Consider the following 27823-nt stretch of genomic DNA (forward strand, 5'->3'; position numbering starts at 1 on the left):
TTTAAAGACATAATGCAACCAGTGCCCTGTGTAAGACCTCGTGTGTTCACTGATGTTTAACAGTTGAAAACCTGACCAAGGCTGAAATGGTCAAAATGTTGTAAAAAGTCTGCTAATACATACAGAATGCTTGTTTATATGATTATTATTTGTAGTTTATTCCCCATCCTCTATACACTGATAATCTCATGTATTAACTCCTGAGTCCTGTGTTGGTCTGTTCCTGTCTGATAGTAATGAGCTATGAATGCAGCCTTCACTGGTGTTACTGCTAAGAAGAACCTGTCAGTATTGCTGATCCATATTCTCACAGATCTTTATAAATACTGTATGTCATATCACTTGATTCAACCCATTACACCCTTGCTATAGCCATCGAATGAGTTACAATGGTACAGATATGTAAAATGTCATTTTGCTAGTTGGTCATTCCTATATTGCGGTGCCTTTTCTGTCCTCAGGAAAAATCCCTTCTTATTCAGTGTAAAACAGTGTAAAGTGTGGATTCCAAAAGGCTTTAAATAGAAAGGCACGTGTCCTTTACCTTAAAAGCACAAAAATGCATTTACATTTTTTTTTTCTGTGGAAGTAGAAGTTTTTACTATGTCCCAGAGTGTCATTAATCAAGCCATAAAATTCATTATTTCATAGTCCTAGTTAAATTCTCTCATCAATAACGTTTTCATGATTATTGTATTTAATCTTATTGAAGATTTTCTGTATTACTGATAGCAAATCAAATCAAGCTATATTTAAATAGAACATTTTAGACATGAATGCAATTGTCACATGGAATGACGCTGGAGAGACGAAGCAGGTACGGGGAGTAAAACATTTAATGAATAACGGACATGGCACGAGACAGGAACAGCGTCAACAAACTAGTAATACGAGGGAAGGGAACGAGGGAAGGCAGGTGTGTGTAATGGATAGCAGGAGTGCGTGATGCAGGGCAGCCTGGCGCCCTCGAGCTCCAGGGGGGGAAGAGCGGGAGCAGACATGACAGTACCCCCCCCCTTGGGGCACCACCCGGCGTCCCATCTGGGCAAACCGGCCGAGACATGGGCGCTGGGCAAGCCGGTTGGGGAGTGGAAGCCCAACGAACCGGTAGGAGCGTGAGAGCCTGGCGAGCCGGCTGAGGCAAGATGCTCTGGTGGAGAGTGACGTGGGATGGGGAGCCGCCGACTCAACCGAGGCAAGGAAACCTCTCGAGCAGGCCAGGGCGTGGAAGCCCGACTGGCTGGCTTAAGCACCCCCGGTTCCATCGGCGGCGGAATCCACCCCGATGTCACCAACAAAACAAAAAACTAACAAAAAACACTCCTGGACCAGCTGGGCGAACAAGAACTGTGACACGACTCCCGCCGAAGTCGGCTCCTCTCCTTATTCGGGCGGCGCTCGGCGGTCGACGTCACCGGTCTTCTATCCATCGCCGCTCCACCTTTCATTTTCCTTTTGTTTTGTCTTGTTTTTCCGCACACCTGTTTTACATCCCCTCATCACTCTACGTGTATATTATCCTCTGTTCCCCCCTTGTCTGTGTGTGTAGTTGTTCGATCTGTGTCATGTGTGACGCTTCATGCTGGTTTTTCCATTGGCACTGATGAGTATGAGAGGCAGATCCCATACAGTCACTGGTCTTTCTCCACACGAGGTGCAGACTGGCCGTCCCATGAGGATGACAAATACACCTTTTCCCCAGAACAGGTTGACCCTGCAAGGAATGGAGGAAGACATGGTTGAGTATTGTGTCACCCTTAATAGTGTTCTTAAGACTCTTTTCCCCTGGGTGAAGGCGTCTTTGCCAAATCTAGCAGGTGGAGCTGAACACTGTTGAAGCCAGGGGATTTTGTGGTGGTGAAAGATTTCAGGAGAAAGAGTTGGAAGGACCCTGTTGGAGAGGCCTGTACCAAGTTCTTCTGACCACCCCCACTGCGGTGAAGGTTGCTGAGAGAGATACCTGGATTCACGTGTCGCACTGCAGACGAGTTCCTGATCCAGAAGAAGATGGGGCCTCGCCAGTTCCGTTGGTATAGTGTGGCCCTCTGCATTAGCACAGGAGTGCTAATAAGAACAGTAGATTGTCCTCTTGTGGGAAACCTGACAGAAGGTGAGATAAGTCCCGAGCCAAAGGGGCCAACGCAGGCCCAGAGTAGGGGCCCAGAAGTAGATGGTCATTGTCGAAAGAGAGCCCTGGTGGGCCCTCACAACCATGAATTTGTTCTTATCTAGAGCAGTAATGGTTGCTAATCTGACATCCAGAGAAAAAGACTGTTGTGTGTGTGGGTTGGGGCCAGATTAAGTATGAGCAGGTTTACCTCTTGTGGGAGTTCCCCTAGGGGTACAGTTGACTATGCATACGAGTGTACCATTTGTAGTAAAGATGCCACGTAACCCTGATCCCATGGTGATTTTTGCATTATTCAAACACACAGGTCCACCATATTTTGCTAGGCCAGAAAATACTTTACACCCACCCATTTCAGTAGCAGGAGTGATGACAGCTCCTGGGTGTATTAGAGGAGAAGTAGGTAATCATTTGTGTCACAAGCCGGCTCATAGCCTGTGACAAAAATGAGGGGACACGAACAACAGGTATAGGCCAATTTAAAAGTGTTCTTTATTATAAACAAACTATTAACTTAAACTAAGAAAAAGGAATGAGGTGTGGAAGTATCATGATGTAAGGTGTATGTAAAGTGCATGGATGCGTGAATATGTGTGTGTGAACATGACTGAGTGAAAACTATGCAAAACTACAAAGGAACAAACAAATCATGAGCATACCTGGAGGAGCAGAGAGAGAGAGACAGAAAAAGAGAAGTGATTAGTGACAGCTTTATACCCTGAGCCCAGGTGGCTCCAATCACTAACGACCCTCTGCCTGCAGGAGGAACCGCCCCCTGCACTGCAGAGGAGGAGCCGTGACACCCCCCTCCTTAAAATGAGGGTCCCACCCTCAACCCAACTTCCTCCAACATATTCCAAATAATTCAAATTTCCCCAAAAACCAAATAAAAAAAAAAACAAAAAAAAAAATCCCGGCTCCTAGCAGTAGCCCCGTGTCCCCCAGCTGACTGTCCGCCCCTCCAACTCAGCAGCCCTGGTACCTGGGGAGCAATTTAAGAGGAAAGAGGCGCAGATAGCCCGTAGGGTCAGCAGAGAAGAGATACAAGCTAGGTTAAAGGAGCACGGGACAGAGCATCAGCAATGATATTATCCTTACCACTAATGTGTCTAATATCAAGGTTGAAAGGTTGCAAGAACAAAGCCCAACGCATCAGGCGCTGGTTTGGGTTTTGCAGGGACCTCAAAAACAAGTGGGTTGTGGTCAGTGAACACAGTTAAAGGGGTCAAACCAGAACCAACATAGACCTCGAAGTGCTGTAAAGCCCAAATGAGACCTAAAGCCTCCTTCTCAATTACAGAATAGTTTTTCTGATACTTATTAAATTTTCGGGAGAAGAAACTGACTGGACACTCAACCTTGTCGTCATTCTCCTGGAGAAGCACAGCCCCAGCACCGATTTGACTGGCGTCTACCTGCAATTTGAAAGGTTTCCCAAAATTTGGTGCTGCCAACACAGGTGCCAAACACAAAAGAGTCTTAACTGCATCAAATGCCTCTTGACACTGGGTGGACCAGATAAATTCAGCCTTGGCCTTCAACAGATTGGTCAGTGGGGACACTACTACCGAAAAGTTTACAAAAAGCACGGTAGTACCCCGCCATTTCCAGGAAGCGCATCAGTTCTTTCTTTGTAGAGGGCTGTGGGGACTGCTTCACAGCCTGAACCTTGGCTTCTACGGGACAGACAAATCCCTGACCAACAACCTTGCCTAGGTATGTGACTGTAGCTTTGGCAAAGACTGCATCTCTGTTTCCTATAGACTGCATCTCTGTTTCCAGTTTTAGTCTCTTCTCCTCAGATACACGATAAAATCTCTGTTTGATAGGCTTAGCATCTCCGATGTCTATATCATGTTCAATTAAGTGGGTTTGTGATGGAGTGTCAGAAAACAAAACAGGGTAGTTTCTAATAAGAGCTACCAATTCATCACGTTTCTCAGAGTCTAAATGATCTACCAAAACCAAGGTTTTGCAAAGTCTGGGAGTTTTTCAACCGACCTTGTAAGACCTGGTTTGGCTTACTTGTACACTGACACGTATGACAAGTTTTAATAAACTGAGATACATCCCGCTTTAAACGTGGCCAGAAAAAATAACGAAGTATGCGATCATAAGTTTTACGAACACCCATATGACCTGCCACATCACCATGTGAAGTTTGCAACACTTTATTTCGCAAAGTAGTAGGTACAACTATTTGAAAGACTGGTTCTCCTAAACCCTTATCATAGTGTGGAACCCATTTCCTGACCAACAGCCCATCAAGAAGAAAATAACACTGAGCACTATTCCTCACCACTGAATCAGGAACCACTTTATCAAACAGATCAGCTAAAGTAGTATCGGCCTTTTGCTCAGCCATCAATGAATCTCTAGAACTAGTCAACTGTTCTGTCTGGAGTTTGACTGGCAACTCAAGACTTTCTGGCTTACTCTCAATCTCCTTACGAGAGGCTGCGCGGGTAACCGCACAAACTGGAAATACCTCAGGAGACACACAGTTCTGATCCGGAGATTCCCTTGCAGGTGACACTGAAGGTTGCTTCTTACAGATGTTTAATTTGCCATCTGCCCACACCTTACTACCTGCCAAGTCATTCCCCAAAATCATGTGCACTCCCTCTACTGGCAACTGAGGTCTAACCCCAACATCTACATCACCCTCTACTAGACCACATTTTAGGGTAACTTCATGTAAAGGACAAGAGAATGGAACTAAACCCATACCACATACCATTACACAACGGCCAGTATCAGACTCTTTAGAGAACGGCAAAACAGATTCCAGAATAAAAGAATCTAAAGCTCCAGTGTCTCTTAGGATCTTGATTTTAACATTCTGGTGGCCATCTACCAGGGACACTACACCATCTGAAATAAAGGCTGAAAAATCAGAGTGGGAAGACTGAGAATCAAACTCAACTAGTGGCTGAAACAGCTCACCCTGGTGGTCAGAGGCTGTAACAGGAGCTGCCATCATAGCAGGTTTAACTTGACCTGACTGTTTTGAATGAAGCCGAGGACAATCTTTCTTCCAATGTCCTGCAACTAAACAGTAGCGACAGGTATTAGCATTAACCGGTGCTTTAAGTCCTCCAGACCCAAACTTCTGCTGAGGCCTTTGGAAAGAAGCCCCCAAAAAAGGTGACTTACTATTCCTAGGAGTAAAGTTAGTTTTATGGTACATGTCACTGTTTGACTCAAAATGGCTTTTATGTGTTGGCCTGTACTCATCTGCAAGGATTGCTGCATCACTTAGAGACTTAACTTTACGTTCATTCATATATGTAGCAACCTGGTCAGACACAGAATTTTTGAACTGTTCTAACACAATCAAATTAGACAGACCCTCAAAAGTACTAACTTCAGAAGCTGTACACCAACGATTAAATGCAGAAGTCAAATCACAAACAAACTCAGAATAGGTTTGTGAATCTAACTTTTCCCTGTAACGAAAACGTTGACGATATGCCTCTGGCACAAGCTCGTAGACCTTCAGAACTGCTGATTTAACTTTAGCATAAACTTTACTGTCAGCTACACTCAGTGCTGCAAAAGCCTCACGTGCTTTACCTGTAAGTACACATTGCAACAACATAGTCATGTCCAAATCTGACCAAGCTCTAGCTTCCGCAATACGCTCAAATAAAGTAAAGTATGTGTCTGGATCTGACTCATCAAATTTAGGCAACAAACGAAGATTCTGTGAAACATCAAACTGTGGTAGTCTTTCCGGTCTATTAGCATTTCTCAATCGCTCTATCTCTAACTGCATTTGCAACAGTTCCCTCTGCTGCTCAAAAGTTAATGAAGGGCTAGACTGAAAACTTGCACCCTCACTACTAGCAGACTGACCGCCAAAAACACCCATTTCCCTAAGACCCTGCTTTAAGCTAGTTTTAACAGTCTCTTTAATTTTTTTATCAACAATCTCAATCTGATAATGTTCAGCAATTTCAATTAACTGCTCCTTAGTACACAACTCTAAGGCTACCTCTGAAGGAGCTTGAACAAAACTACACAAAATGGAAGACATTTTCCTCAACCAATACAACTATTACAAATGCTCAAAAAAACACAACTCACCTGCTGTCAATCTGGGTTCAAGGACAGGAGCCACACCCCACTATCCTCCAAAACTACTAACTAACTGGCCCTGGTCTTCGTGCAGTCACATGTGGTGGGGTTTTATGCACACAAAACCAGTGGAGTGGAAAAGACAACCAGAAACTGGCGGCCCTCCCATAACCACGGAGGTGCTCCCGAGCCGATGTAGGGGAAAAGGGAAAGGGATGCTCTACCCACGTTCACTGCCACCTAAAACAAAAACACCACAAGCCTCCTATGGACACTTGCTGATATGCCTGAACAGGAGAGGACTCCCACCTGAACAAAACCCAGAAAAACCCAGTGAATTGCTTAGCTAACAAGCTAACTGAACCAAAAGAACACATAGCTCTCAACGCTCTCTTCAACAAAATTGGCACAACCAAAACATCCCCTCAAACAAAATTTTTTTTTGGCAAACTAAACTAACCCAAATTAACTACTATCCCGGACGAGTCCCCACTTGTCACAAGCCGGCTCATAGCCTGTGACAAAAATGAGGGGACACGAACAACAGGTATAGGCCAATTTAAAAGTGTTCTTTATTCTACAACAAACTATTAACTTAAACTAAGAAAAAGGAATGAGGTGTGGAAGTATCATGATGTAAGGTGTATGTAAAGTGCATGGATGCGTGAATATGTGTGTGTGAACATGACTGAGTGAAAACTATGCAAAACTACAAAGGAACAAACAAATCATGAGCATACCTGGAGGAGCAGAGAGAGAGAGACAGAAAAAGAGAAGTGATTAGTGACAGCTTTATACCCTGAGCCCAGGTGGCTCCAATCACTAACGACCCTCCTCTGCCTGCAGGAGGAACCGCCCCCTGCACTGCAGAGGAGGAGCCGTGACATTTGCGTGAACTAGAATGTAATTGTACAATGCATTACAACGAATCCAATACTTGTAAGTTAACTGTTAACAATGCCGACACTGGGGAACCTGGTAATGTTACTTATGGTATTTCAGTCTATAGTGTTATTATCCTTTTAAGAGGAGCTCCGAATGGAACCTATTGGCTGTTTGGTAAGATGGCTTACTATAGCCTTCCCTCGAACTAGGGAGGTACTTGTATTGTTGGGTTTGTGGTGACAGCTATGAGAACCGTTCCAAATAATGAGAGAGATCTGAAGGCTCTGTTTAGAGACTATAATCCTCCTGGCATGAGGAGAGATAAGAGGGCTCAAGTTGACACCACTCACACTCAGGCACCTGCCTCCAGATTCTTTGGTGTGTTTTTCCCTGGGTATTCGTGACGTCTCTAAACACGTAGAGAAAATTGGCAATGCTGCTAGAAATGCACTGGAACAATTGAATAGGAAACTAAAATAATTGCGTAAGTTAGCTCTGCAAAACAGAGAGGCTCTTGACTATCTTCTTGACTATCTTGTGTAATCATTGGCGATGAATGTTGTACTTTTGTCCGAGATCACTCTTCTAATGTGACTGATCTTGCCAAATACATTGCCACTGTTGCTAAGAATAATTCCCCAAAACCAGAGTGGGCGCATGCAACTTGGTTGGAATCCCTGATTGGAAGTTGGGGATCCCAAATTGTCCAATGGGCTGCAGTGAGTTTTTTTGCTTATTTTGCCTAATTGTGTTATTAACATGCTGTAAGGCTGTCTGTGCCTCTCGTTAATAAGATCTCAGCAGCTGTCATGTTTTATGCTACTCAAGAGGATGGTGAGACTGATGAGCTGCCTACTCTGGATGAGCTTCCATTTCCCCCTGTAGAGAAGGATGAGGAGTGATGATTGAAGGTTGTTTTCCTTTAAAAAGTTGTCATCTAAACCAAAAACATGTTTCTCTTACTTGGAACACTGAGCTGATAAGTCAGCACCAACATTTTGAAGGTCTTAGCAGATTTGTTAAACAACAGCTTTTATGTTTTGACTAAGTAGATGTCCAAGGGACAGTGCAATGCAACTCAATTGTGGTAAGAGCTAAGGAAACAATGGTTAAACATTGAGAGATTTATCCACCTCTGAATCTACAGATCCCTTGCGTGTGTGTTTTTGATAGACTCACTCCAGTTGATTCTAACCTTTGATTGTAGATTTTACCTTTATTATGATGATTATGAATGAAATTAGATTCACTGTCGTTAATAGAAGCATAACCTTTTTTATGACATATTATGATGATAGTATTACCATGAATGAAATTGTGTAATGAAGAATGTTTGTAACTGTATGAAGCGAAAGTACGTATTATCTATGAGATATGCTGCTGTCACAAATGGATAGGCTACTAGAATACCATTTTCAAATGATGTTTTTCTAAATATTGTATCTGAAAATGAAATCAATATATTTTTATATTTCTATTTTATATAATTTGTTTGGATTAGTAATTGAGAGATGGATCTGAGAGCGGGCTGACCTATGGTGGTTGTCATCTATGTCCCCTTTAGCCCCTAGGGTTGTGTTGTGTACAAGAATAGAAGGGTTGTCTGCAGGCTGAGAAGTTGGAGTGGCAGAGGGTTGCTGAGTGGTTGGAGCAGTAGCGGATTTAGGTGTAGACGACATGGGCAGTCTCCCAGGTGGCATCTTGCCGGGGGCGGCACGGGGCGCCCGCACAAAAGAATTCGGAATGGTGACATTTACGCAATCGTTTTTTTATTGCTCATTTACACGTCACGTCAATGATATCATGTCACCATGTGGGACTGTGGGTCAATTAACCTTGTCGGAGTCACACTACGAAATGTTACCAAATGAACCACAATTCATTCATAATACTGTGAATACATAGTTTCACAGACATACTGCGGAATCGTTAAGAATGATATAAAATCAGTCTGCACACCACCAAGGTGAATTGGTTTAGTCTTGACTCTTGGTTGACAGTGTTGGGGGATGGGTAATGTATTGATGCTCGAGTGCCAAATCAACACAAAATTGTTTCTAGTTGTCTTTGTTACTTCATTTTGAAGAAGGGGGTGTTTGCCCAGGGTGCCATACAAGCTAGAACCGCCACTGGGTTGGAGCAACATTATATAGCTGGTATACCAGAAAGACATCATGAACCGTAGTGTATGAAAAATAAGCCGTCATAGATTAGATCATCGTCATCAGCAGCATGTTTCAATTACAATAACATTATTTCAGCAAAGAAAGCCACTTCAAATCAAGCTGTATAGTAAGACTCAATTCGAACATCTGATTGGTACACATGAAACCCAAACAAGATGATACTTACTTTTGTGTTTACTTTTGGTACTTTGTGCTGTGATTGGTTGTTTGACATTATAAACTGGGTATTTAGAGTCCTGAATGCTGATTGGCTGAAAGCCATGGTATATCAGAGCGCGCATACCACGAGTATGACAAATAATTTATTGTTACTTCCCTAATGACGTTGGAAACCAGTTTATATTAGCAATAAGGCACCTCAGGGGTTTGTGGTATATGTCTAATATACCACGGCTAAGGGCTGTAACCAGGCACTCCATGTTGCGTCGCGCATAAAACAGCCCGTAGCCATGGTATATTGACTATATACCACACCCCCTTGTCCCTTATTGCTTTAGTAATGTGAACAGTCATCTGTAGGTCTATCACTGCACACCAGTACCAGCCAGTGTTTTCCATCTTCAGTCCACTTATGGTCACCATCAAAACTGATTATGTGTAATTCTCTTCCTGCTTTTGTTTGGGTCCTAATGCCCCCCTGTCACGCCCTGACCTTAGAGATCCTTTTTATGTCTCTCTTTGGGTTTGGTCAGGGTGTGAGTTGGGGTGGGTATTCTACGTCTTGGTTCTATGTGGTCTATTTCTATGTGTTTGGCCTGGTGTGGTTCTCAATCAGAGGCAGCTGTTTATCGTTGTCTCTGATTGAGAACCATACTTAGGCTTCCCTTTTCCGTCTTTCTGTGTGGGATCTTGATCTTTGTTTGTGTGCCGCTAGGTTGCACGGCGTAGCTGTTCGGTCGTCGTATTCTTTATTGTTTTGTTGTGTCGTAGTTTCACTTCGTGATTAAAATTATGTGGAACTCAAAGAACGCTGCGCCTTGGTCTCATTCTTCCCAGGACGATCGTTAGACCCCCTCAGCTGCAGATAGCCACACTTGCATTTAATGGGCTAGTTTTGACACAATGCTCGTATTCTATATTTATATAAAGAATATCAAATAACTAAAGGTTTACTCTGTTTAGTTATTTGATATTCTTTATTGAAAAAACACAGTTAAGTGTCAACATGGGCACAGTTTATTATAAGTACAAGACCTTTAGTCTATAAGATATGCAGATTAACAAGATAGATAGAACAATAAAGTAATGAGGACAAAGGGTTGGGGCAGGAGTTGACAAATAAAATAATTTTATATGTTACTCAATCTGGAGACTTTTGTTCTGATGCCCTAGTACACTGAGATCCTCCAGTATTTTCCCCAACATCTTGTCTGGTACTTTGCGACCTACTGTATCTCTGGTGTTAGGCCACTGTGCTGTAGACCACAAGCTGGTTCTGCTGCCAGGAAGAGAAGAGGAAAAGAAACACACACACATGAATAACTTAGTCAAATCATCAACGCAGTAGAGCAACTTTTTATGCAGGCCTACATTTGGTTCGGTCTTGTTTTTGGTGACCACGGTGCTGTATGTGACTACATCATCCGGAAATGGGTCCTGCTGGTAGACAGTTACACAGGGAGTTATTCAGAAAACACTGATATCCATTTTGAATCCATTGTACATTCTACAACACATCAGAGCCGCCAATTCAAGTTCTGCTTTTCAAGACAAAAAACATTTTCTATAAGACTAGCTGTGCTTATACGTTTATTTTGTTTAATGTTTACCCTTTGTGCTGTCCAGTGCTGCATAGAAATCACATTGCTGTATAAGTCACCATGTCTCTCTGGGTTTAGGTCCTGTGTGATGGAGGAAAGAGAGCAACATGATCACATGAACTTAGAGAGAGACAGACAATGTTTACTTTCACTTGGAGTTGGGTTGGAGTGGGTTGGGTTGAGTTTGAGGTGGGTTTTGTTGGTTTGCAGAGGGTTTAGATTGGGTTGAAGGGGGGTTGGGTGAAAGGGGTTTGGTTTAACCTGTTGTGTTGATCCTCTGATGTACCTCACAGTGCTGTAGGTAATGTCCTGCTCAGGGTCAGCAGGCTGCTGAAGGAATGGAACACAAAATGTGTTAACATTTAACAGTTTTACAATACGCCATAGAAGGATGTTGTGCCTCATGCATAGTGACATGAATTAGAACATGTTTTGCTGTTTAATTTTCCCCCAATGATAACACAAAATGTGTTATTCTTCAAGTGTCAGTAGTTGTGGTGAGTGATTTGAGGAAGTCTGTTCTGGCTAAAGATGTACACTTAGTGCAGGACTAAATAAAACAATTAAATGATCTTTAAAACTGTTTATTTTAATACTACACATAAGCGATCGGGTTGATTTCAAGTGTTAGTTATGAGTAACTACTAACCAAAGCGAGCCCTAGAATATCAAGAAGAGAAAGGAACAGATGAGTGACAAGATAACATGACCATAGCTTACTACTGAGGTGTTTGGTGGTTGGTCCTTTGCCTTCTTGTCCTCTGAAATAAACAAAAGAGGATGTTGGTACTAATGAACTCTGATGTCAAACCTTTCATTTGTAGAAGCAACAACCCTCCTGTATTTATAATATTCCGCAAATGACATTAGTCATAAACATTATATATATTTTTTTTACATAATTAAAACAAATACTTACTATGTTTTCTCAACATCTTCAATGTGACCAAGGTAACAGCTATCAACACCACCAACAGGCTCAGAGGAATGATCAGGACTTCCAGTAAACTGGAATATAAAATAAAATGGAATATATAGATAACCACAGGCATGGTGGTAAATGCTTAAGCAAGAATATTTAAGGAAGATGTTTCATTTTGTATACATTTTTCTTTATCTGAAAATGAAACAGACAGTTTTGGAATGTGGAGAACTACAGTTATTATTGTTAACCCAGACACTGGTCTCTGGTTTGATCAGCTTTGCTAGTCACAGGTGTCTCCACCAAGGTTATTATAGTTTTGTGTTTTGATATTAGTTTTTATTTCTATTGGTTTTAATATTTTTATTTGAAATTCAGTTTAGTTTCAGGAAGTTTTACTATTTACTAGTTTTATTTAGTTTAAGGTTTATAAAAACATTCATATTTCGTTTTCATATTATTTAGTTTCATTTGTAGCTTTAGTGTTAGGGACAGAAAGTAGCCAACGCATGGGAGGTTAGGAGACATTTATGTGTTGTATAGTGTTTTTGGGGATGTCACTTTTCTTGCAACTGTGGGACAGTAACGCACAAGGTGATGGGTCAGGTCATAGGTTAGATTGGGTTTAAAGGTAGACTCAGCGAGATGACGTAGATGCACAAAGTAAACAGTAGTAGTGTGTCAATAGTCGCAACAACCAGGAATGTTGAAGTGCGAGGCTAAACTTCTCCGTTTGTTGACACATGCAACATTTTAGCAGGGGTACGCGACCAATATCTGCGTTGCTGCTGGTGGCAACATCTCGCTGAGTATACCTTTAAATGAAAGTCAGTCTCAATGTGACCCGTCAGATTCAGAAGCTATAAAACAACATTGCAAATACAGTTACATTTTTTTCCCCAAAACGAAAACTGAACATAATCATAATGGTTTCTATTATATATTTTAGTTCGCTTTGTAGTCTTAGAAAATAATTTCAGTATAGATAACATTTTTCAAACAGGTGGGTTAATTATTTTATTTCAGAAGTTCACTAAATTGTTTTTTCATTATTCATTTCTATTTACTATAATAACCTTATCGCCAACACCCTGACACCATCACCAACTATTTGGATGACTGTAAAAGTGAGGGAAATAGTGAAGAATGAATACTGACCTCTGGTGCTTCTCATCTGTGTTCTCATCAGTTACAACATTGTCCCTGTCTGTAACAGAAGGGGTAACTGTGGGTGGAGAAGTCTTAGACTCAGCACTGGTTAGTGAGGTTTGGTGAGAGGTTGGAGCTTGTGTTGCTGTGAGAGACAGAAAAGATAAAGTAGCTTCAATAAACTGACTGTTGTATCATTGACATTGATATTAATTGTAGTATCCTTAAAGGCTTCTTAGAATTACGACTCATGAGACTTACGTACGGTTTAGTATTTAATTGTAACTTAGATTTACATTATCTTATGCACCTGGCTTAAACTACCTGAAGCTTTCTTAATCATAGTTAAATAGGCAGACATAGGAAATAGCTACGGATAGCGGGAAGCAAACCCCCGTCTTGAGTCAATACTGCCATCTATTGGTAAACATAAATATACCAGGTTACTACATTAATAAAACCAGGTAATTGTGATGTTGATTGAAACTAATCACTATCATGCTTTCTTATCAAATGTGACATGCATTAAAATCCAATTCTTAGAATTTTCTGTATTAATTTCAAATATAAGTGGTCGATATGATGAAAAGTTTGATAAACAATGTTCATTTTCTTAATGATATTTAACATGAATGACCGGATAAACTCAAGAGAATGTGTTGTCCAGAGATTTCCACTTTGTTTCAGAAAAGGTATTTCAATGTTCTATAATCTCTAACAACACTGGATGAATAAAAAGGGAATCGTACTTGGTTATATGGGATTGCTCTGTACTTACTTGTGGTGGTGCTCTGTGTTGTGGTTGGTTGATTGACAGTGATATGAACAGGCATCTGTAGTTTTCCCTTTTCACACCAGTACCAGCCAGTGTTCTCCATCATCAATCCACTCATAGTCACCGTTAAGACATAACCGTTGGTGGTTTCTCTCTGCTCCTGCACTAACTTCACAAATGTTCCATCTAAAGCCTCAAAACTTCCCACAGCCACACAAGAGCCTCCCATCCTGCACCACCTCCCGCTGCCTCCATATGAACTATAGTAACAGAGCACGGTGACGCTCTCTCCTACAACTCCAGTCATCTCTTGTTGGTCCACATAGAGTTCTGGAGTACCTGAACACAATGATAGAGGCTGTGATTGGAGGAATCTGACAAAAAATACACCAATATATATATTGGCGACTACCATCATTGATATTCCAATAACACTGAGAAAGTGTAAGTTGAAACATTGGTTCAGTCAGTGATAGTATGTACAATAGATGTAGACTAGAGCCTACTGTAACGATTCTCGTTGCTGGAATGAGAGGAGGACCAAGGTGCAGCGTGACAAGTGTTTTAATAAACAAAATAAACTGAACACTGAATTGACCCAAAAAGTTTCGAGAACGAAAAAGTTCTGCAAGCAATACGCACAAACAGAAAACAATCACCCACAACACACAATGGAAAACAGGCTACCTAAGTATAGTTCCCAATCAGAGACAATGATAGACAGCTGCCTCTGATTGGGAACCACACCAGGCCAAACACAGAAATAGACAACCTAGACATACAACATAGAATGACCACCCACATCACACCCTGACCAAACAAAACATAGAAACATACAAAGCAATCTATGGTCACTGCGTGACACATACAGTGTGTTTGATGATGAAACAGCAACGTGTGATTCTATCAAACACACTGTCTGTCCTGACCCATGAGGTGCACAGAGATGTAATGTACCAATATAATATCCTCTATGGATTTCATTTGGTGAACATATGTATGACTGCTTTGTAGAGGGAAAAGTAACACACTCATCAACAGGACTATTATGCAACATTACTGAGCACTATTCATCCTGCATTACTGGATATGCAAGCAGTGCATCTTACCTGGAGTAACAGATATCTGCAGTCTAGCCCCATCATCTCCCTCATCCTTCCTCTCCACAATACACCAGTAATAATCAGAATCACGAGGACTAAGACTTGTCATGGTCACAGTGAAGATTCACTGGTTGATGTCATCAGAGATTGAGGTCTTTGTTTTGGTCTTAGGATGATCAGTGCGTACAACAGTAGAGCAACCAAACCAATAATATTCCTTACACCAGTATTTCACATTGTTTCTATAGCTCTGATCATGGAGACATGGGATGGTGATGGAGCCTCCTTGCTTTACAGACACATGACTCACTGCGGACACACTCTGTGTATCTGTAGACACAACAACAGAGAACACATTTAAATACTTACATTTTATCCAGCTGCTCATAAGTCCCATCAGATGATCAACCAAACAATTTGACATAATTCTTGAAGTTGTGACTTTTGTAGAAGAATTTGGCAAACTGTGGTTGTAACACCATGTGTTTGTGACACCAGACAGTAGTTGATACATGTAAGTGCTGATGTTGTCACGCCAAAGTCCAGCCATGAGTACAGAGGCAACAATTAAAGTAGCTTTGACATGGAAATTACTACACCCCTAAAATATGGAGACAATCTCTGGTTTCAATTAACATTTCTGTTTAATACATTTGTATATAGTAAAACATTTGACTGGATTATTCTTGATATCTACTGTAGTACATTGAATCCCACAAAAAATGTTGTGCAAAATAAGTTACAAGCACATTTGTTAAAATTGATATTGATAGACACAGGAACTTTTGATTTTCTATTTGTTAATAATATGTTAGTTCTCTTTTACTTGAAGTCTTATTTAAATGTGTTTTGCAACAACTATAAATGTAGAACTGTTGAAAAGTACAACTGTTTCACAAGATACATTTTTAGAAACAGCATGTATCTATCACCTGACCACAAAATGCTGAAATCCATAATGTGACCACAATGTCCATGGGCAAAGTAGACAGAACATTACAAGTGTTATGACTTTCAGCATGTTTTCACCGATTGACTTGGAGGAACTAAGCCTAATAATATCAAACAACTAAAGGTCTTCGCTCACTTACCTGAGAGTCCAGTGAGGAAGAAAAGGATGCGCAGGACAAGGAGGAGATGTGGAGCCATGAATGGATGAGAGATAACGTCTCTGGTAGTATTTATGTTTGTGTGGGAGTACTGGTGTGTCAGCAATCAAGGCACCCAGGCAACTGACTACTTCCTGATTCACATAGACATCACTATCTTCAACTCTCTTCCTGCTTTAACAACATAGTTCAACCATTGCCCTGTTCCAGACCTTGTGTGTTCAATGATGTTGAACTGTTGAAAACCTGACCAAGGCTGATATGGTCAAAATGTGTGAAAATGTATGCTAATACATATGCTTGTTTATATGTTGATTATTTGTGGAATATTCACCATCCTTAATACACTGATAACCTCATAACCACTTTACACCCTGGCTATAGTCATGGAATGAGTTACAATGGTACAGATAAAGTACATGTAAAATGTCATTTTGCTGGTTGGGTCATTCCTACTTCGCGGTGGCTTTTCTGTCCTCAGGAAATATCACTTCTTATTCAGTGTAAAATAGTTTAAAATGTGGTTTCCAAAAGGTTTTAAATGGAAAGTCAGGTGTCCTTTACCTTAAAAACACAAAAATATGGATCTTGAAAGAAAGTTTTACTCATTTTAGCACTTTCTTTTCAGTTGATGTAGACATTTGTACCATGTCCCTGGGTGTTATTCATCAACTTCCATGAGAAATATAAGCCAAAAATAATGTTTAAAATCTTTCTTCATTATTTCATAGTCTTTGTTAAAATAATTCTCTGTAGAATGTTTTTGATGATTATTCTATTTATTCTTATTTAAGATTTTCTGTGTGTCCCTGATATCACTTTCCACCCTGTTAGTTTGTTGTACTTCTTTCTCCTTTAAGAAAACAACCTCTTCTTACAATTACACCACATTCATAAAGTGTCATAATTCTATTGGTAGGAAAACAACAGAGCATAGCTGAATAAATATAAACACTCAGTTGTATCTATTTTTACATTTGTCATGTTGTTAGTCTGTATGTCATATTGTTGGTCTGTATGTCCCACTTAAAATATATTTGATAAAGAAGTTTAAATTATTCTATCTCAATATTGCACACTCACAGAGTTATGGCTAATTTAAGTTCCAAATTTCCATCCTGTTAGGTGCATAATCCTAACAGGGTGGAACCTAACAGGATGGAAAATGCACCTAAAAAGCTTGACCTATATGTTTTTCTGAAAGTCAAACATGTCCTTTTCTAACAGAATACAAAAAAACATACACATATGAAATCATTTTTTATAAGGTTATGAGGTCCAAATGTCACCAGATTATTGGAATGAGCTGGTTGTTAATTTAGGGATAGGCGTCCCGCTAGCGGGACACCTGTCGACAACATCCGGAGAAATTAGAAGGCGTGCAATTCAAATAAATAATCGTAATATTAAACATTCATGAACATACAAGTGTCTTATATAATTTAAAAGCTTAAATTCTTGTTAATCTAACTGCGTTGTCCGATTTACAATAGGCTTTACAGCGAAAGCATAGCATGCGATTGTCTGAGGACGGCGCCCCACATCAACATATTTTTCAACAGGCACAGGCTTCACAAAATCACAAATAGTGATTAAATAAATCACTTACTTTTGAAGATCGTCCTCTGGTTGCAATCCCAAGGGTCCCAGCTACAACATGAATGGTCATTTTGTTAGATAAAATCCTTCTTTATATCCCAAAAAGTCTGTTTAGTTGGAGTCATCGATTTCAGTAATCCACTCGTTCAACATGCAGACAAAGGAATCCAAAAAGCTACAGCTAAACTTCGTCCAAACAAGTCAAACGACGTTTCTATGTAATCCTCAGGTACTCTAAAATGTAAATAAACTATAATATTTAATTCGGAAAATAGTATGTTCAATAGGAAAGTAAAATTAGTAAGCGCGCCCTCCTCCTCGTGCGTCGAAAGACTGATATTGTACCGGTGGTCTCTTCACAAAAACTCAAAATTCTTGCTCATTTTTGAAGAAACAAGCCAAACCTTGAATAAAGACTGTTGACATCTACTGGAAGCCATAGTAATTGCAATCTGGGAGACGGATTTACGTAGGAACAATAAGTTTCCATTATAAGAGCCTGGGACCTAAAAAAACTATTCTGGTTGGTTTTTCTTTGGATTTTCACCTGCCATATCAATTATGTTATCGTCTCAGACATTATGGCTTCTGGGCTTGAGTAACAGGCAGTTTACTTTGGGCACGTCAGTCACGCGGAAATTCAGGAAACTAGACCCTGTCCCAGAGAAGCAGATGTAATCTTAAGAGGCAAATGAGATCAATAGAGTTTCATGTTCAGCAAGTTAGTATTTTAGCATGTTTATTTTTCATTTAGAAATCTAGAGGAATTATTGATGGAACAATTCAACCAGGCTGTGATTTGTTACGTTAAACCATAAGAAATAACCATCAGAAGACGGGTTAAAGATACTGCCAGTTGGCAACAAGACATTGGTCAAGAGTTTTATTTTACAACACATGCACATTTGAGAAGAATAATTATATAAACCCATGAATCATACATCATGTACAGATAAAGCTACAGTACACACATCAATTATAGATATTGTTATTGGTAATGTGTGGTGTTTGGACAGAGTTTGGATAAATAGAATGTAATGTTGGGAATAGAATCTGATGCCCTAGGTTTATTCTTAGACCCAGAGGGACTTAAACGTTGAAGGTATACAAAAATTACAAATTAAGGTTATGATAAAGAAAAATACATTAAGTTAAAGCCTAATGATTGACTGATTTGAATTCATTAAACCATTTAAAAAACAGACATAAGAGTGCTCCAGCCGGAGACGTCTCCACATACAATAACAAAATTAATCAAGGATAACACAATGAAGCTTGAAAACATATATTTTCATCGTGGTCCTTTTAAGGGGAAAGGTACATCGCCCTTGTCTCATTTTCCCTAACACAATACATTTGACACAATATTAAACAAAATAGGCACCAAAGCCAACCCATATGCTATCCCTGGCATTACCTTCTCACCCACGTGCTGGAGGCCTACCGCTCACGTTTGAGATTTCCTGCTGTTAAGCAAATATTTTCAGTGAGAATGTGAAACCAACCAGGGAGGTTATTAATTATTTCGTTCTTTGGAAGACTATTCCAAATAATGACAACTGAGTACAAAAGGATTTATTTTCCCATACCTACATTTGAAAGGAACTAAGTCAGTTTCACTCCCTCTAGAATAGTTATGGTTATCCCTGGACTCTGACCAAGTTAGAGTAGTTACATAGGTACTTGGGGACCATACTGGGGATAATCTTATGAAAAATACACAATTTAATCTGAGGGACTCTCTCCACCACTTTCATCTTTCTGAGGCTTTCAAAGTGGGAGTGGTCAAGATGAGTACAGCATGTTCTGGAAATCTGCAAATAATCCTAATTTGTCTTGAGATGTCTGCAGTTTGTTTTGAATTATCTAGGGGGCACTATTGTACCAGGAAGAGCATGCAAAATCAAAGTGGCACTGAACAAGAGCCCCAGCCAATGACACCATTTTCACACTTTTTCCCCCGTCATTTCCGGTCACAACTTGCAGACGTGTTGCTGTGCGTTTTGTTGCCAACCTTACTTTGCTACCTGACAACGTTACGGTTTTTACTTTTTAATTACCGTTTATATTTTTAGTTTTTCCCTCACAACTTTTTTTTTCATTCAACTTTTTCACTCCGGATGCTTTATCTGGACATGGTTCGTCAGCATCTTCAACAGCCGAAGCTAAGTAGTAACTTTAACATGATGTCTTCTAACTGCATTCGCTGTACTCATAATATACAGGAGAACGATCGCCTTATGGCGAGGATAGCTGTGCTGCAAGCCCAGCTTCAGACGCAATCGTTAGGCAAGGGTAATTTCAGTGTAGGAAAGTATGAAACAGCGTCTGTGCCACCAGTAAGTACAGATAGTAGTATAAATCCCCTCGCACAGTTTTCGCAGCCGGACAACTTTCTCATGGCTTCTGGAGGGAAATGCTGTAGGAATGCTCAACCGGTGTCGCTCATTCAGCCGACAGAAACTTTCAACCGGTTTTCCCCATTAAGCAGCGAGTCGGAGTCTGAGGCCGAGCCTTCTCTTGTCTCTACTCCTCCCGTTACGGGTCTGAGACGCCGAAGCTTCCCACCATTAGCTCTGACAAATTGAAAACCCATTACCCGCAGTATTAGACTTAAAACGAATCATCCAGCGATCATACACTGTTTACCAGAGGGCAGGGCTACCGACGTTAAGGCTAATCTGAAGATGGTGCTGGCTAAAGCTAAAACTGGCGAGTGTAGAGAGTATAGAGATATTGTTATCCATGTCGGCACCAACGATGTTAGGATGAAACAGTCAGAGGTCACCAAGCGCAACATAGCTTCAGTGTGTAAATCAGCTAGAAAGATGTGTCGGCATCGAGTAATTTTCTCTGGCCCCCTCCCAGTTAGGGGGAGTGATGAGCTCTACAGCAGAGTCTCACAACTCAATCGCTGGTTGAAAACTGTTTTCTGCCCCTCCCAAAAGATAGAATTTGTAGATGATTGGCCCTCTTTCTGGGACTCACCCACAAACAGGACCAAGCCTGGTCTGCTGAGGAGTGACGGACTCCATCCTAGCTGGAGGGGTGCTCTCATCTTATCTACGAACATAGACAGGGCTCTAACTCCCCTAGCTCCACAATGAGATAGGGTGCAGGCCAGGCAGCAGGCTGTTAGCCAGCCTGCCAGCTTAGTGGAGTCTGCCTCTAGCACAGTCAGTGTAGTCAGCTCAGCTATCCCCATTGAGACTGTGTCTGTGCCTCGACCTAGGATGGGCAAAACTAAACATGGCGGTGTTCGCCTTAGCAATCTCACTAGGATAAAGACCTCCTCCATTCCTGCCATTATTGAAAGAGATCGTGATACCTCACATCTCAAAATAGGGCTACTTAATGTTAGATCCCTCACTTCAAAAGCAGTTATAGTCAATTAACTAATCACTGATCATAATCTTGATGTGATTGGCCTGACTGAAACATGGCTTAAGCCTGATGAATTTACTGTGTTAAATGAGGCCTCACCTCCTGGTTACACTAGTGACCATATCCCCCGTGCATCCCGCAAAGGCGGAGGTGTTGCTAACATTTACGATAGCAAATTTAAATTTACCCCCCAAAAAATGACGTTTTCGTCTTTTGAGCTTCTAGTCATGAAATCTATGCAGCCTACTCAATCACTTTTTATAGCTACTGTTTACAGCCCTCCTGGGCCATATACAGCATTCCTCACTGAGTTCCCTGAATTCCTATTGGACCTTGTAGTCATAGCAGATAATATTCTAATTTTTGGTGATTTTAATATTCACATGGAAAAGTCCACAGACCCACTCCAAAAGGCTTTCGGAGCCATCATTGACTCAGTGGGTTTTGTCCAACATGTCTCTGGACCTACTCACTGCCACAGTCATACTCTGGACCTAGTTTTGTCCCATGGAATAAATATTGTAGATCTTAATGTTTTTCCTCATAATCCTGGACTATCGGTCCACCATTTTATTACGTTTGCAATCGCAACAAATAATCTGCTCAGACCCCAACCAAGGAGCATCAAAGGTTGTGCTATAAATTCTCAGACAACACAAAGATTCCTTGATGCCCTTCCAGACTCCTTCTGCCTACCCAAGGATGTCAGAAGACAAAAATCAGTTAACTTCTCTAGTATAGGGGGCAGCATTTTCACGTTTGGATGAAAAGCATACCCAAATTCAACTGCCAGCTACTCATCCCCAGAAGATAAGATATGCATAGTGTTAGTATATCTGGATAGACAACACTCTGAAGTTTCTAAAACTGTTTGAATTATGTCTGTGAGTATAACAGAACTTATTTAGCAGGCGAAACCCCCAGGACAAACCATTCAGATTTTTATTTTTTGAGGTCACTCTCTTTTCAATGACATTTCATTGGGAAACCAGATTTCTAATCAACCTGCTTACAGTTCCTACCGCTTCCACTGGATGTCAACAGTCTTGAGAAATTGGTTGAGGTTATTTCTTTGTGTAATGAAGAAGTACGGCCATCTTGAATGAGAGTCACATTAAGTGTCCTGATAGATAGAAGCGCGTGAGCAGAACACTGGCTATAGTTGGTTTTAATCCTGTATTGAACACAGCTCATCCCGTCTTCAATTTTATCGATTATTAACGTTAAAAAATACCTAAAGTTGTATTACAAAGGTAGTTAGAATTTTTTGGGCAAAGTTTACAGGTAACCTTTGAGATATTTTGTAGTCACGTTTGAGCAATTTGGAAGCGGTGTTTTTCTGGATCAAACGCGCCAAATAAATTGACATTTTGGATATATATCGACTAAATTAATCGGAAAAAAAGGACCATTTGTGATGTTTATGGGACATATTATAATGGCAACAACAGAAGCTCGTCAAAGGTAAGGCATGAATTATATATATTTTTCTGTGTTTTGTGTCGCGCCTGCAGGGTTGAAATATGCTTTTCTGTTTACTATTGTGCTATCCTCAGATAATAGCATTGTTTGCTTTCGCCGAAAAGCCTATTTGAATTCTGGCATGTTGGCTTGATTCACAACCAGTGTAGCTTTAATTTGGTAACTTTCATCTGTGAGTTAATGAAAGTTAGATTTTTATAGTAATTTTCATAGTAATTAATTTGAATTTGGCGCTCTGCATTTTCTCTGGCTTTTTGCCAAGTGAGACAGTAGCGTCCCGCCTAAACTCAGATTTTTGGATATAAATATGAACTTTACCGAACAAAACATACATGTATTGTGTAACATGAAGTCCTATGAGTGTCATCTGATGAAGATCATCAAAGGTTAGTGATTCATTTTATCTCTATTTCTGCTTTTTGTTACTCCTCTCTTTGGCTGGAAAAATGGCTGTGTTTTCTGTGGCTATCTACTGACCTAACATAATCATTTGGTGTGCTTTCGCCGTAAATACTTTTTGAAATCAGACATGTTGGCTGGATTCACAACAAGTGTAGCTTTAATTTGGTGTCTTTCATGTGTGATTTCATGAAAGTTTGACGGTAGCGTCCCACATAACCTAGAGAAGTTAACCACCTAACTGAGGAACTCAATTTAACCTTGCGCAATACCCTAGATGCAGTTGCACCCCTAAAAATGAAAAACATTTGTCATAAGAAACTAGCTCCCTGGTATACAGAAAATACCCGAGCTCTGAAGCAAGCTTCCAGAAAATTGGAACGGAAATGGAGCCACACCAAACTGGAAGTCTTCCGACTAGCTTGGAAAGACAGTACAGTGCAGTATCGAAGAGCCCTCACTGCTGCTCGATCATCCTATTTTTCCAACTTAATTGAGGAAAATAAGAACAATCCAAAATTTATTTTTGATACTGTCGCAAAGCTAACTAAAAAGCAGCATTCCCCAAGTGAGGATGGCTTTCACTTCAGCAGTAATAAATTCATGAACTTCTTTGAGGAAAAGATCATGATCATTAGAAAGCAAATTACGGACTCCTCTTTAAATCTGCGTATTCCTCCAAAGCTCAGCTGTCCTGAGTCTGCACAACTCTGCCAGGACCTAGGATCAAGAGAGACACTCAAGTGTTTTAGTACTATATCTCTTGACAAAATGATGAAAATAATCATGGCTTCTAAACCTTCAAGCTGCATACTGGACCTTATTCCAACTAAACTCCTTAAAGAGCTGCTTCATGTGCTTGGCCCTCCTATGTTGAACATAATAAACGTCTCTCCATCCACCGGATGTGTACCAAACTCACTAAAAGTGGCAGTAATAAAGCCAATCTTGAAAAAGCCAAACCTTGACCCAGAAAATATAAAAAACTATCGGCCTATATCAAATCTTCCATTCCTCTCAAAAGAAAATGAAAAAGCTGTTGCGCAGCAGCTCACTGCCTTCCTGAAGACAAAAAATGTATACGAAATGTTTCAGTCTGGTTTTAGACCCCATCATAGCACTGAGACTGCACTTGTGAAGGTGGTAAATTACCTTTTAATGGCGTCAGACCGAGGCTCTGCATCTGTCCTCGTGCTACTAGACCTTAGTGCTGCCTTTGATAACATCGATCACCACATTCTTTTGGAGCGATTGGAAACCCAAATTGGTCTCTCTCTTTTGACGAACACATCAAGACTGTTTCAAGTACAGCTTTTTTCCATCTACGTAACATTGCAAAAATCAGAAACTTTCTGTCCAACAATGATGCAGAACAATTAATCCATGCTTTTGTTACTTCTAGGTTAGACTACTGCAATGCTCTACTTTCCGGCTACCCGGATAAAGCACTAAATAAACTTCAGTTAGTGCTAAATATGGCTGCTAGAATCCTGATTAGAACCAAAGAATTTGATCATATTACTTCAGTGCTAGCCTCCCTACACTGGCTTCCTGTTAAGGCAATGGCTGATTTCAAGGTTTTACTGCTAACCTACAAAGCATTACATGGGCTTGCTCCTACCTATCTTTCCGATTTGGTCCTGCCGTACATACCTACACGTACGCTACGGTCACAAGACGCAGGCCTCCTAATTGTCCCTAGAATTTCTAAGCAAACAGCTGGAGGCAGGGCTTTCTCCTATAGATCTCCATTTTTATGGAATGGTCTGCCTACCCATGTGAGAGACGCAGACTCGGTCTCAACCTTTAAGTCTTTACTGAAGACTCATCTCTTCAGTGGGTCATATGATTGAGTGTAGTCTGGCCCAGGAATGTGAAGGTGAACGGAAAGGCTCTGGAGCAACGAACCGCCCTTGCTGTCTGGGATTCTCTGGGATTCTCTGCCTTTAACCCTATTACAGGGGCTGAGTCACTGGCTTACTGGTGCTCTTTCATGCCGTACCTAGGAGGGGTGCGTCACTTGAGTGGCTTGAGTCACTGACGTAATCTTCCTGTCTGGGTTGGCGCCCCCCTTGGGTTATGCCGTGGCGGAGATCTTTGTGGGCTATACTCGACCTTGTCTCAGGATGGTAAGTTGGTGGTTGAAGATATCCCTCTAGTGGTGTGTGGACTGTGCTTTGGCAAAGTGGGTGGGGTTATATCCTTCCTGTTTGGCCCTGTCCGGGGGTATCATCGGATGGGGCCACAGTGTCTCCTGACCCCTCCTGTCTCAGCCTCCAGTATTTATGCTGCAGTAGTTTATGTATCGGGGGGCTAGGGTCAGTTTGTTATATCTGGAGTACTTCTCCTGTCTTATCCGGTGTCCTGTGTGAATTTCAGTATGCTCTCTCTAATTCTCTCTCTCTTTCTCTCTTTCTTTCTCTCTCTCGGGGGACCTGAGCCCTAGGACCATGCCGCAGGACTACCTGGCATGATGACTACTTGCTGTCCCCAGTCCACCTGGCCGTGCTGCTGCTCCAGTTTCAACTGTTCTGCCTGCGGCTATGGAACCCTGACCTGTTCACCGGACGTGCTACCTCTCCCAGACCTGCTGTTTTCAACTCTCTAGAGACCGAGGTGCTGACTTGCTGCACCCTCAACAACTACTGTGATTATTATTTGACCATGCTGGTCATTTATGAACATTTGAACATCTTGGCCATGTTCTGTTATAATCTCCACCCGGCACAGCCAGAAGAGGACTGGCCACCCCTCATAGCCTGGTTCCTCTCTATGTTTCTTCCTAGGTTTTGGCCTTTCTAGGGAGTTTTTCCTAGCCACCGTGCTTCTACATCTGCATTGCTTGCTGTTTGTGGTTTTAGGGTGGGTTTCTGTACAGCACTTTGAGATATAAGCTTATGTAAGAAGGGCTATATAAATACATTTGATTTGATTTGACCACTGCCTTCCTTTCTAATAGAAATGTGGAAGTTCTTGCCAGAAACAGGATTTTATGATTCAATTTGGAGATAACTATTTGTACCATATTCTCAGATGGTTATCTAGAACACATCCAAGAACTGACTCTTTTGCTGTGACTACTGTGTCACCTACTACCACCTTAAAGCTAGGGGATTTCCTCAGTTTCACTTTGGACCCGAACAAGATGGACTCTTATTGTCAGCTGGCCATTCACTGGCTTTCAGAGGTACTGCACTGAGGTCTTTCTTCACCACATTTTTGTCTTTGTGGGAAGTAAAGCATGGATTAAAGTGTGGTTTGTTGTACATAGTCACTCAGTTTTTAATTATGGTGTTGGGATTCTGTTTTGTAGTTTGTTGACTGACAGTCATATTAACAGTTATCAGTAGGTCTCTCAATGCACACTAGTACCAGCCTGTGTTCTTCATTATAGTCCACTCATAGTCACTATCACAACACTGCACCAGAACCATAGCACCTCATAGCACCACATCATAGCTCCAGAATTACCATAGTAATAATTGACAGTGAGACTCCCCCGTACAATTCCAGTCACCTGTTTTTGGTCAACATAAAGGCCTGGAAAACCTGAACTCATAGAGACAGAAAAGACTAATGTAATGTATCAGATAAAGCATATATTCTGGACACTATATCTATTCAATCATATAAAATGAATCAATACCTATGACGACAAAGTACTGAAAATCATAATGTGACTATGGACAAAGTAAACAGAACATTACAAGTGTTATGACTTTCAGCATGTACTCAGTCTCAGTATCTGACTTGGAGGAACTAAGCCTAATAATATCAAACAATAAAATGTCTTCCCTCACTTACCTGAGAGTCCAGTGAGGAAGAAAATGATGTCCAGGACAAGGAGGTGATGAGGAACCATGAGTGGATGAGAGACTGTTCTGACCCAGGAGGTGCACAGGAATGTTTGTAATCTACCAATTTATTAATGTGGTGAATATGTGTATGACTGCTTACAAGTTATACCCTCATCATTCAATGTACTACAGTAGATGTCAAGAACAATCCAATCAATTGTTTTACCACAGTTGAAGTCAGAAGTTTACATAGACTTAGGTTGGAGTCATTAAAACTTGTTTTTCTATCACTCCACAAATATCTTGTTAACAAACTATAGTTTTGGCAAGTCGGTTAGGACATCTACTTTGTGCATGACACAAGTATTTTTTCCAACAACTGTTTACAGATATATTATTTCACTTAGAATTCACTGTATCACAATTCCAGTGGGTCAGAGGTTTACATACACTAAGTTAACTGTGCCTTTATACAGCTTGGAAAATTCCCGAAAATGATGTCATGGCTTTAGAAGTTTCTGATAGGCTAATTGACATAATTTGAGTCAATTGGAGGTGTACCTGTGGATGTATTTCAAGGCCTACCATCAAACTCAGTAATGTCACATTACTTTATGGGACATTACTGAGCACTACAATTAATTCCAGCAGTGCATGGATCTCACCTGGAGTAACAGATCGCTGGAGTCCAACCCCATCATCTACCCAATCCGTCATCTCCACAATACACCAATATTAATCAGAATCACTTAGACTTGTCATGGTCACACAAAATTGAGCTTGTAGCATTGCTCTTAGGATGGTCTGTGAGTTCTACAGTAGAGAAACCAAACCAATCAGATCCTCTGCAACAGTATTTTGCATGGTCACTCTGATCATAAAGTCATGGGATGGTGATGGAGCTTCCTTTCCTCACAGACACATGACTCACTGTGGATGCACTCTGCGTACCTGCAGACACATGACTCACTGTGGATGCACTCTGTGTACCTGCAGACACATCAATATAAAACACAATTTGACAGTTTAATTTTACGCAGCTGCTCAAGAGTTCTGTGTGGCTCA

General features: G+C 41.0%; 1 protein-coding gene across 1 annotated transcript; it reads right to left on the minus strand.

The window, feature by feature from the left end:
- Positions 1 to 831: 831 nt before the first annotated feature.
- On the minus strand, positions 832 to 27548 carry LOC139562609 (CMRF35-like molecule 1). Its single transcript, XM_071380427.1, has 9 exons — positions 27424 to 27548; positions 14995 to 15318; positions 13889 to 14224; positions 13120 to 13255; positions 11959 to 12047; positions 11760 to 11800; positions 11301 to 11369; positions 11049 to 11120; positions 832 to 1714 (listed from the first exon to the last, which is right to left on the minus strand). Exons 2-9 carry the CDS (start codon positions 15095 to 15097, stop codon positions 1505 to 1507), a joined length of 1056 nt encoding a protein of 351 aa, XP_071236528.1. The 5' UTR covers positions 15098 to 15318; positions 27424 to 27548; the 3' UTR covers positions 832 to 1504.
- Positions 27549 to 27823: the final 275 nt, after the last annotated feature.

This window comes from Salvelinus alpinus, chromosome 32, assembly GCF_045679555.1.
Source record: "Salvelinus alpinus chromosome 32, SLU_Salpinus.1, whole genome shotgun sequence".
Taxonomy (NCBI): Eukaryota; Metazoa; Chordata; class Actinopteri; order Salmoniformes; family Salmonidae; genus Salvelinus; species Salvelinus alpinus.

Coding starts and splice junctions, on each gene's coding strand:
- LOC139562609 (XM_071380427.1), bottom strand. CDS start 15,097: ATGACAAGTCTTAGTCCTCGTGATTCTGATTATTACTGGTGTATTGTG. Junction 14,225..14,994: donor GCAGATATCTGTTACTCCAG/GTAAGATGCACT, acceptor CATTGTGTTCAG/GTACTCCAGAACTCTATGTG. Junction 12,048..13,119: donor ACAGATGAGAAGCACCAGAG/GTCAGTATTCAT, acceptor TTTATATTCCAG/TTTACTGGAAGTCCTGATCA.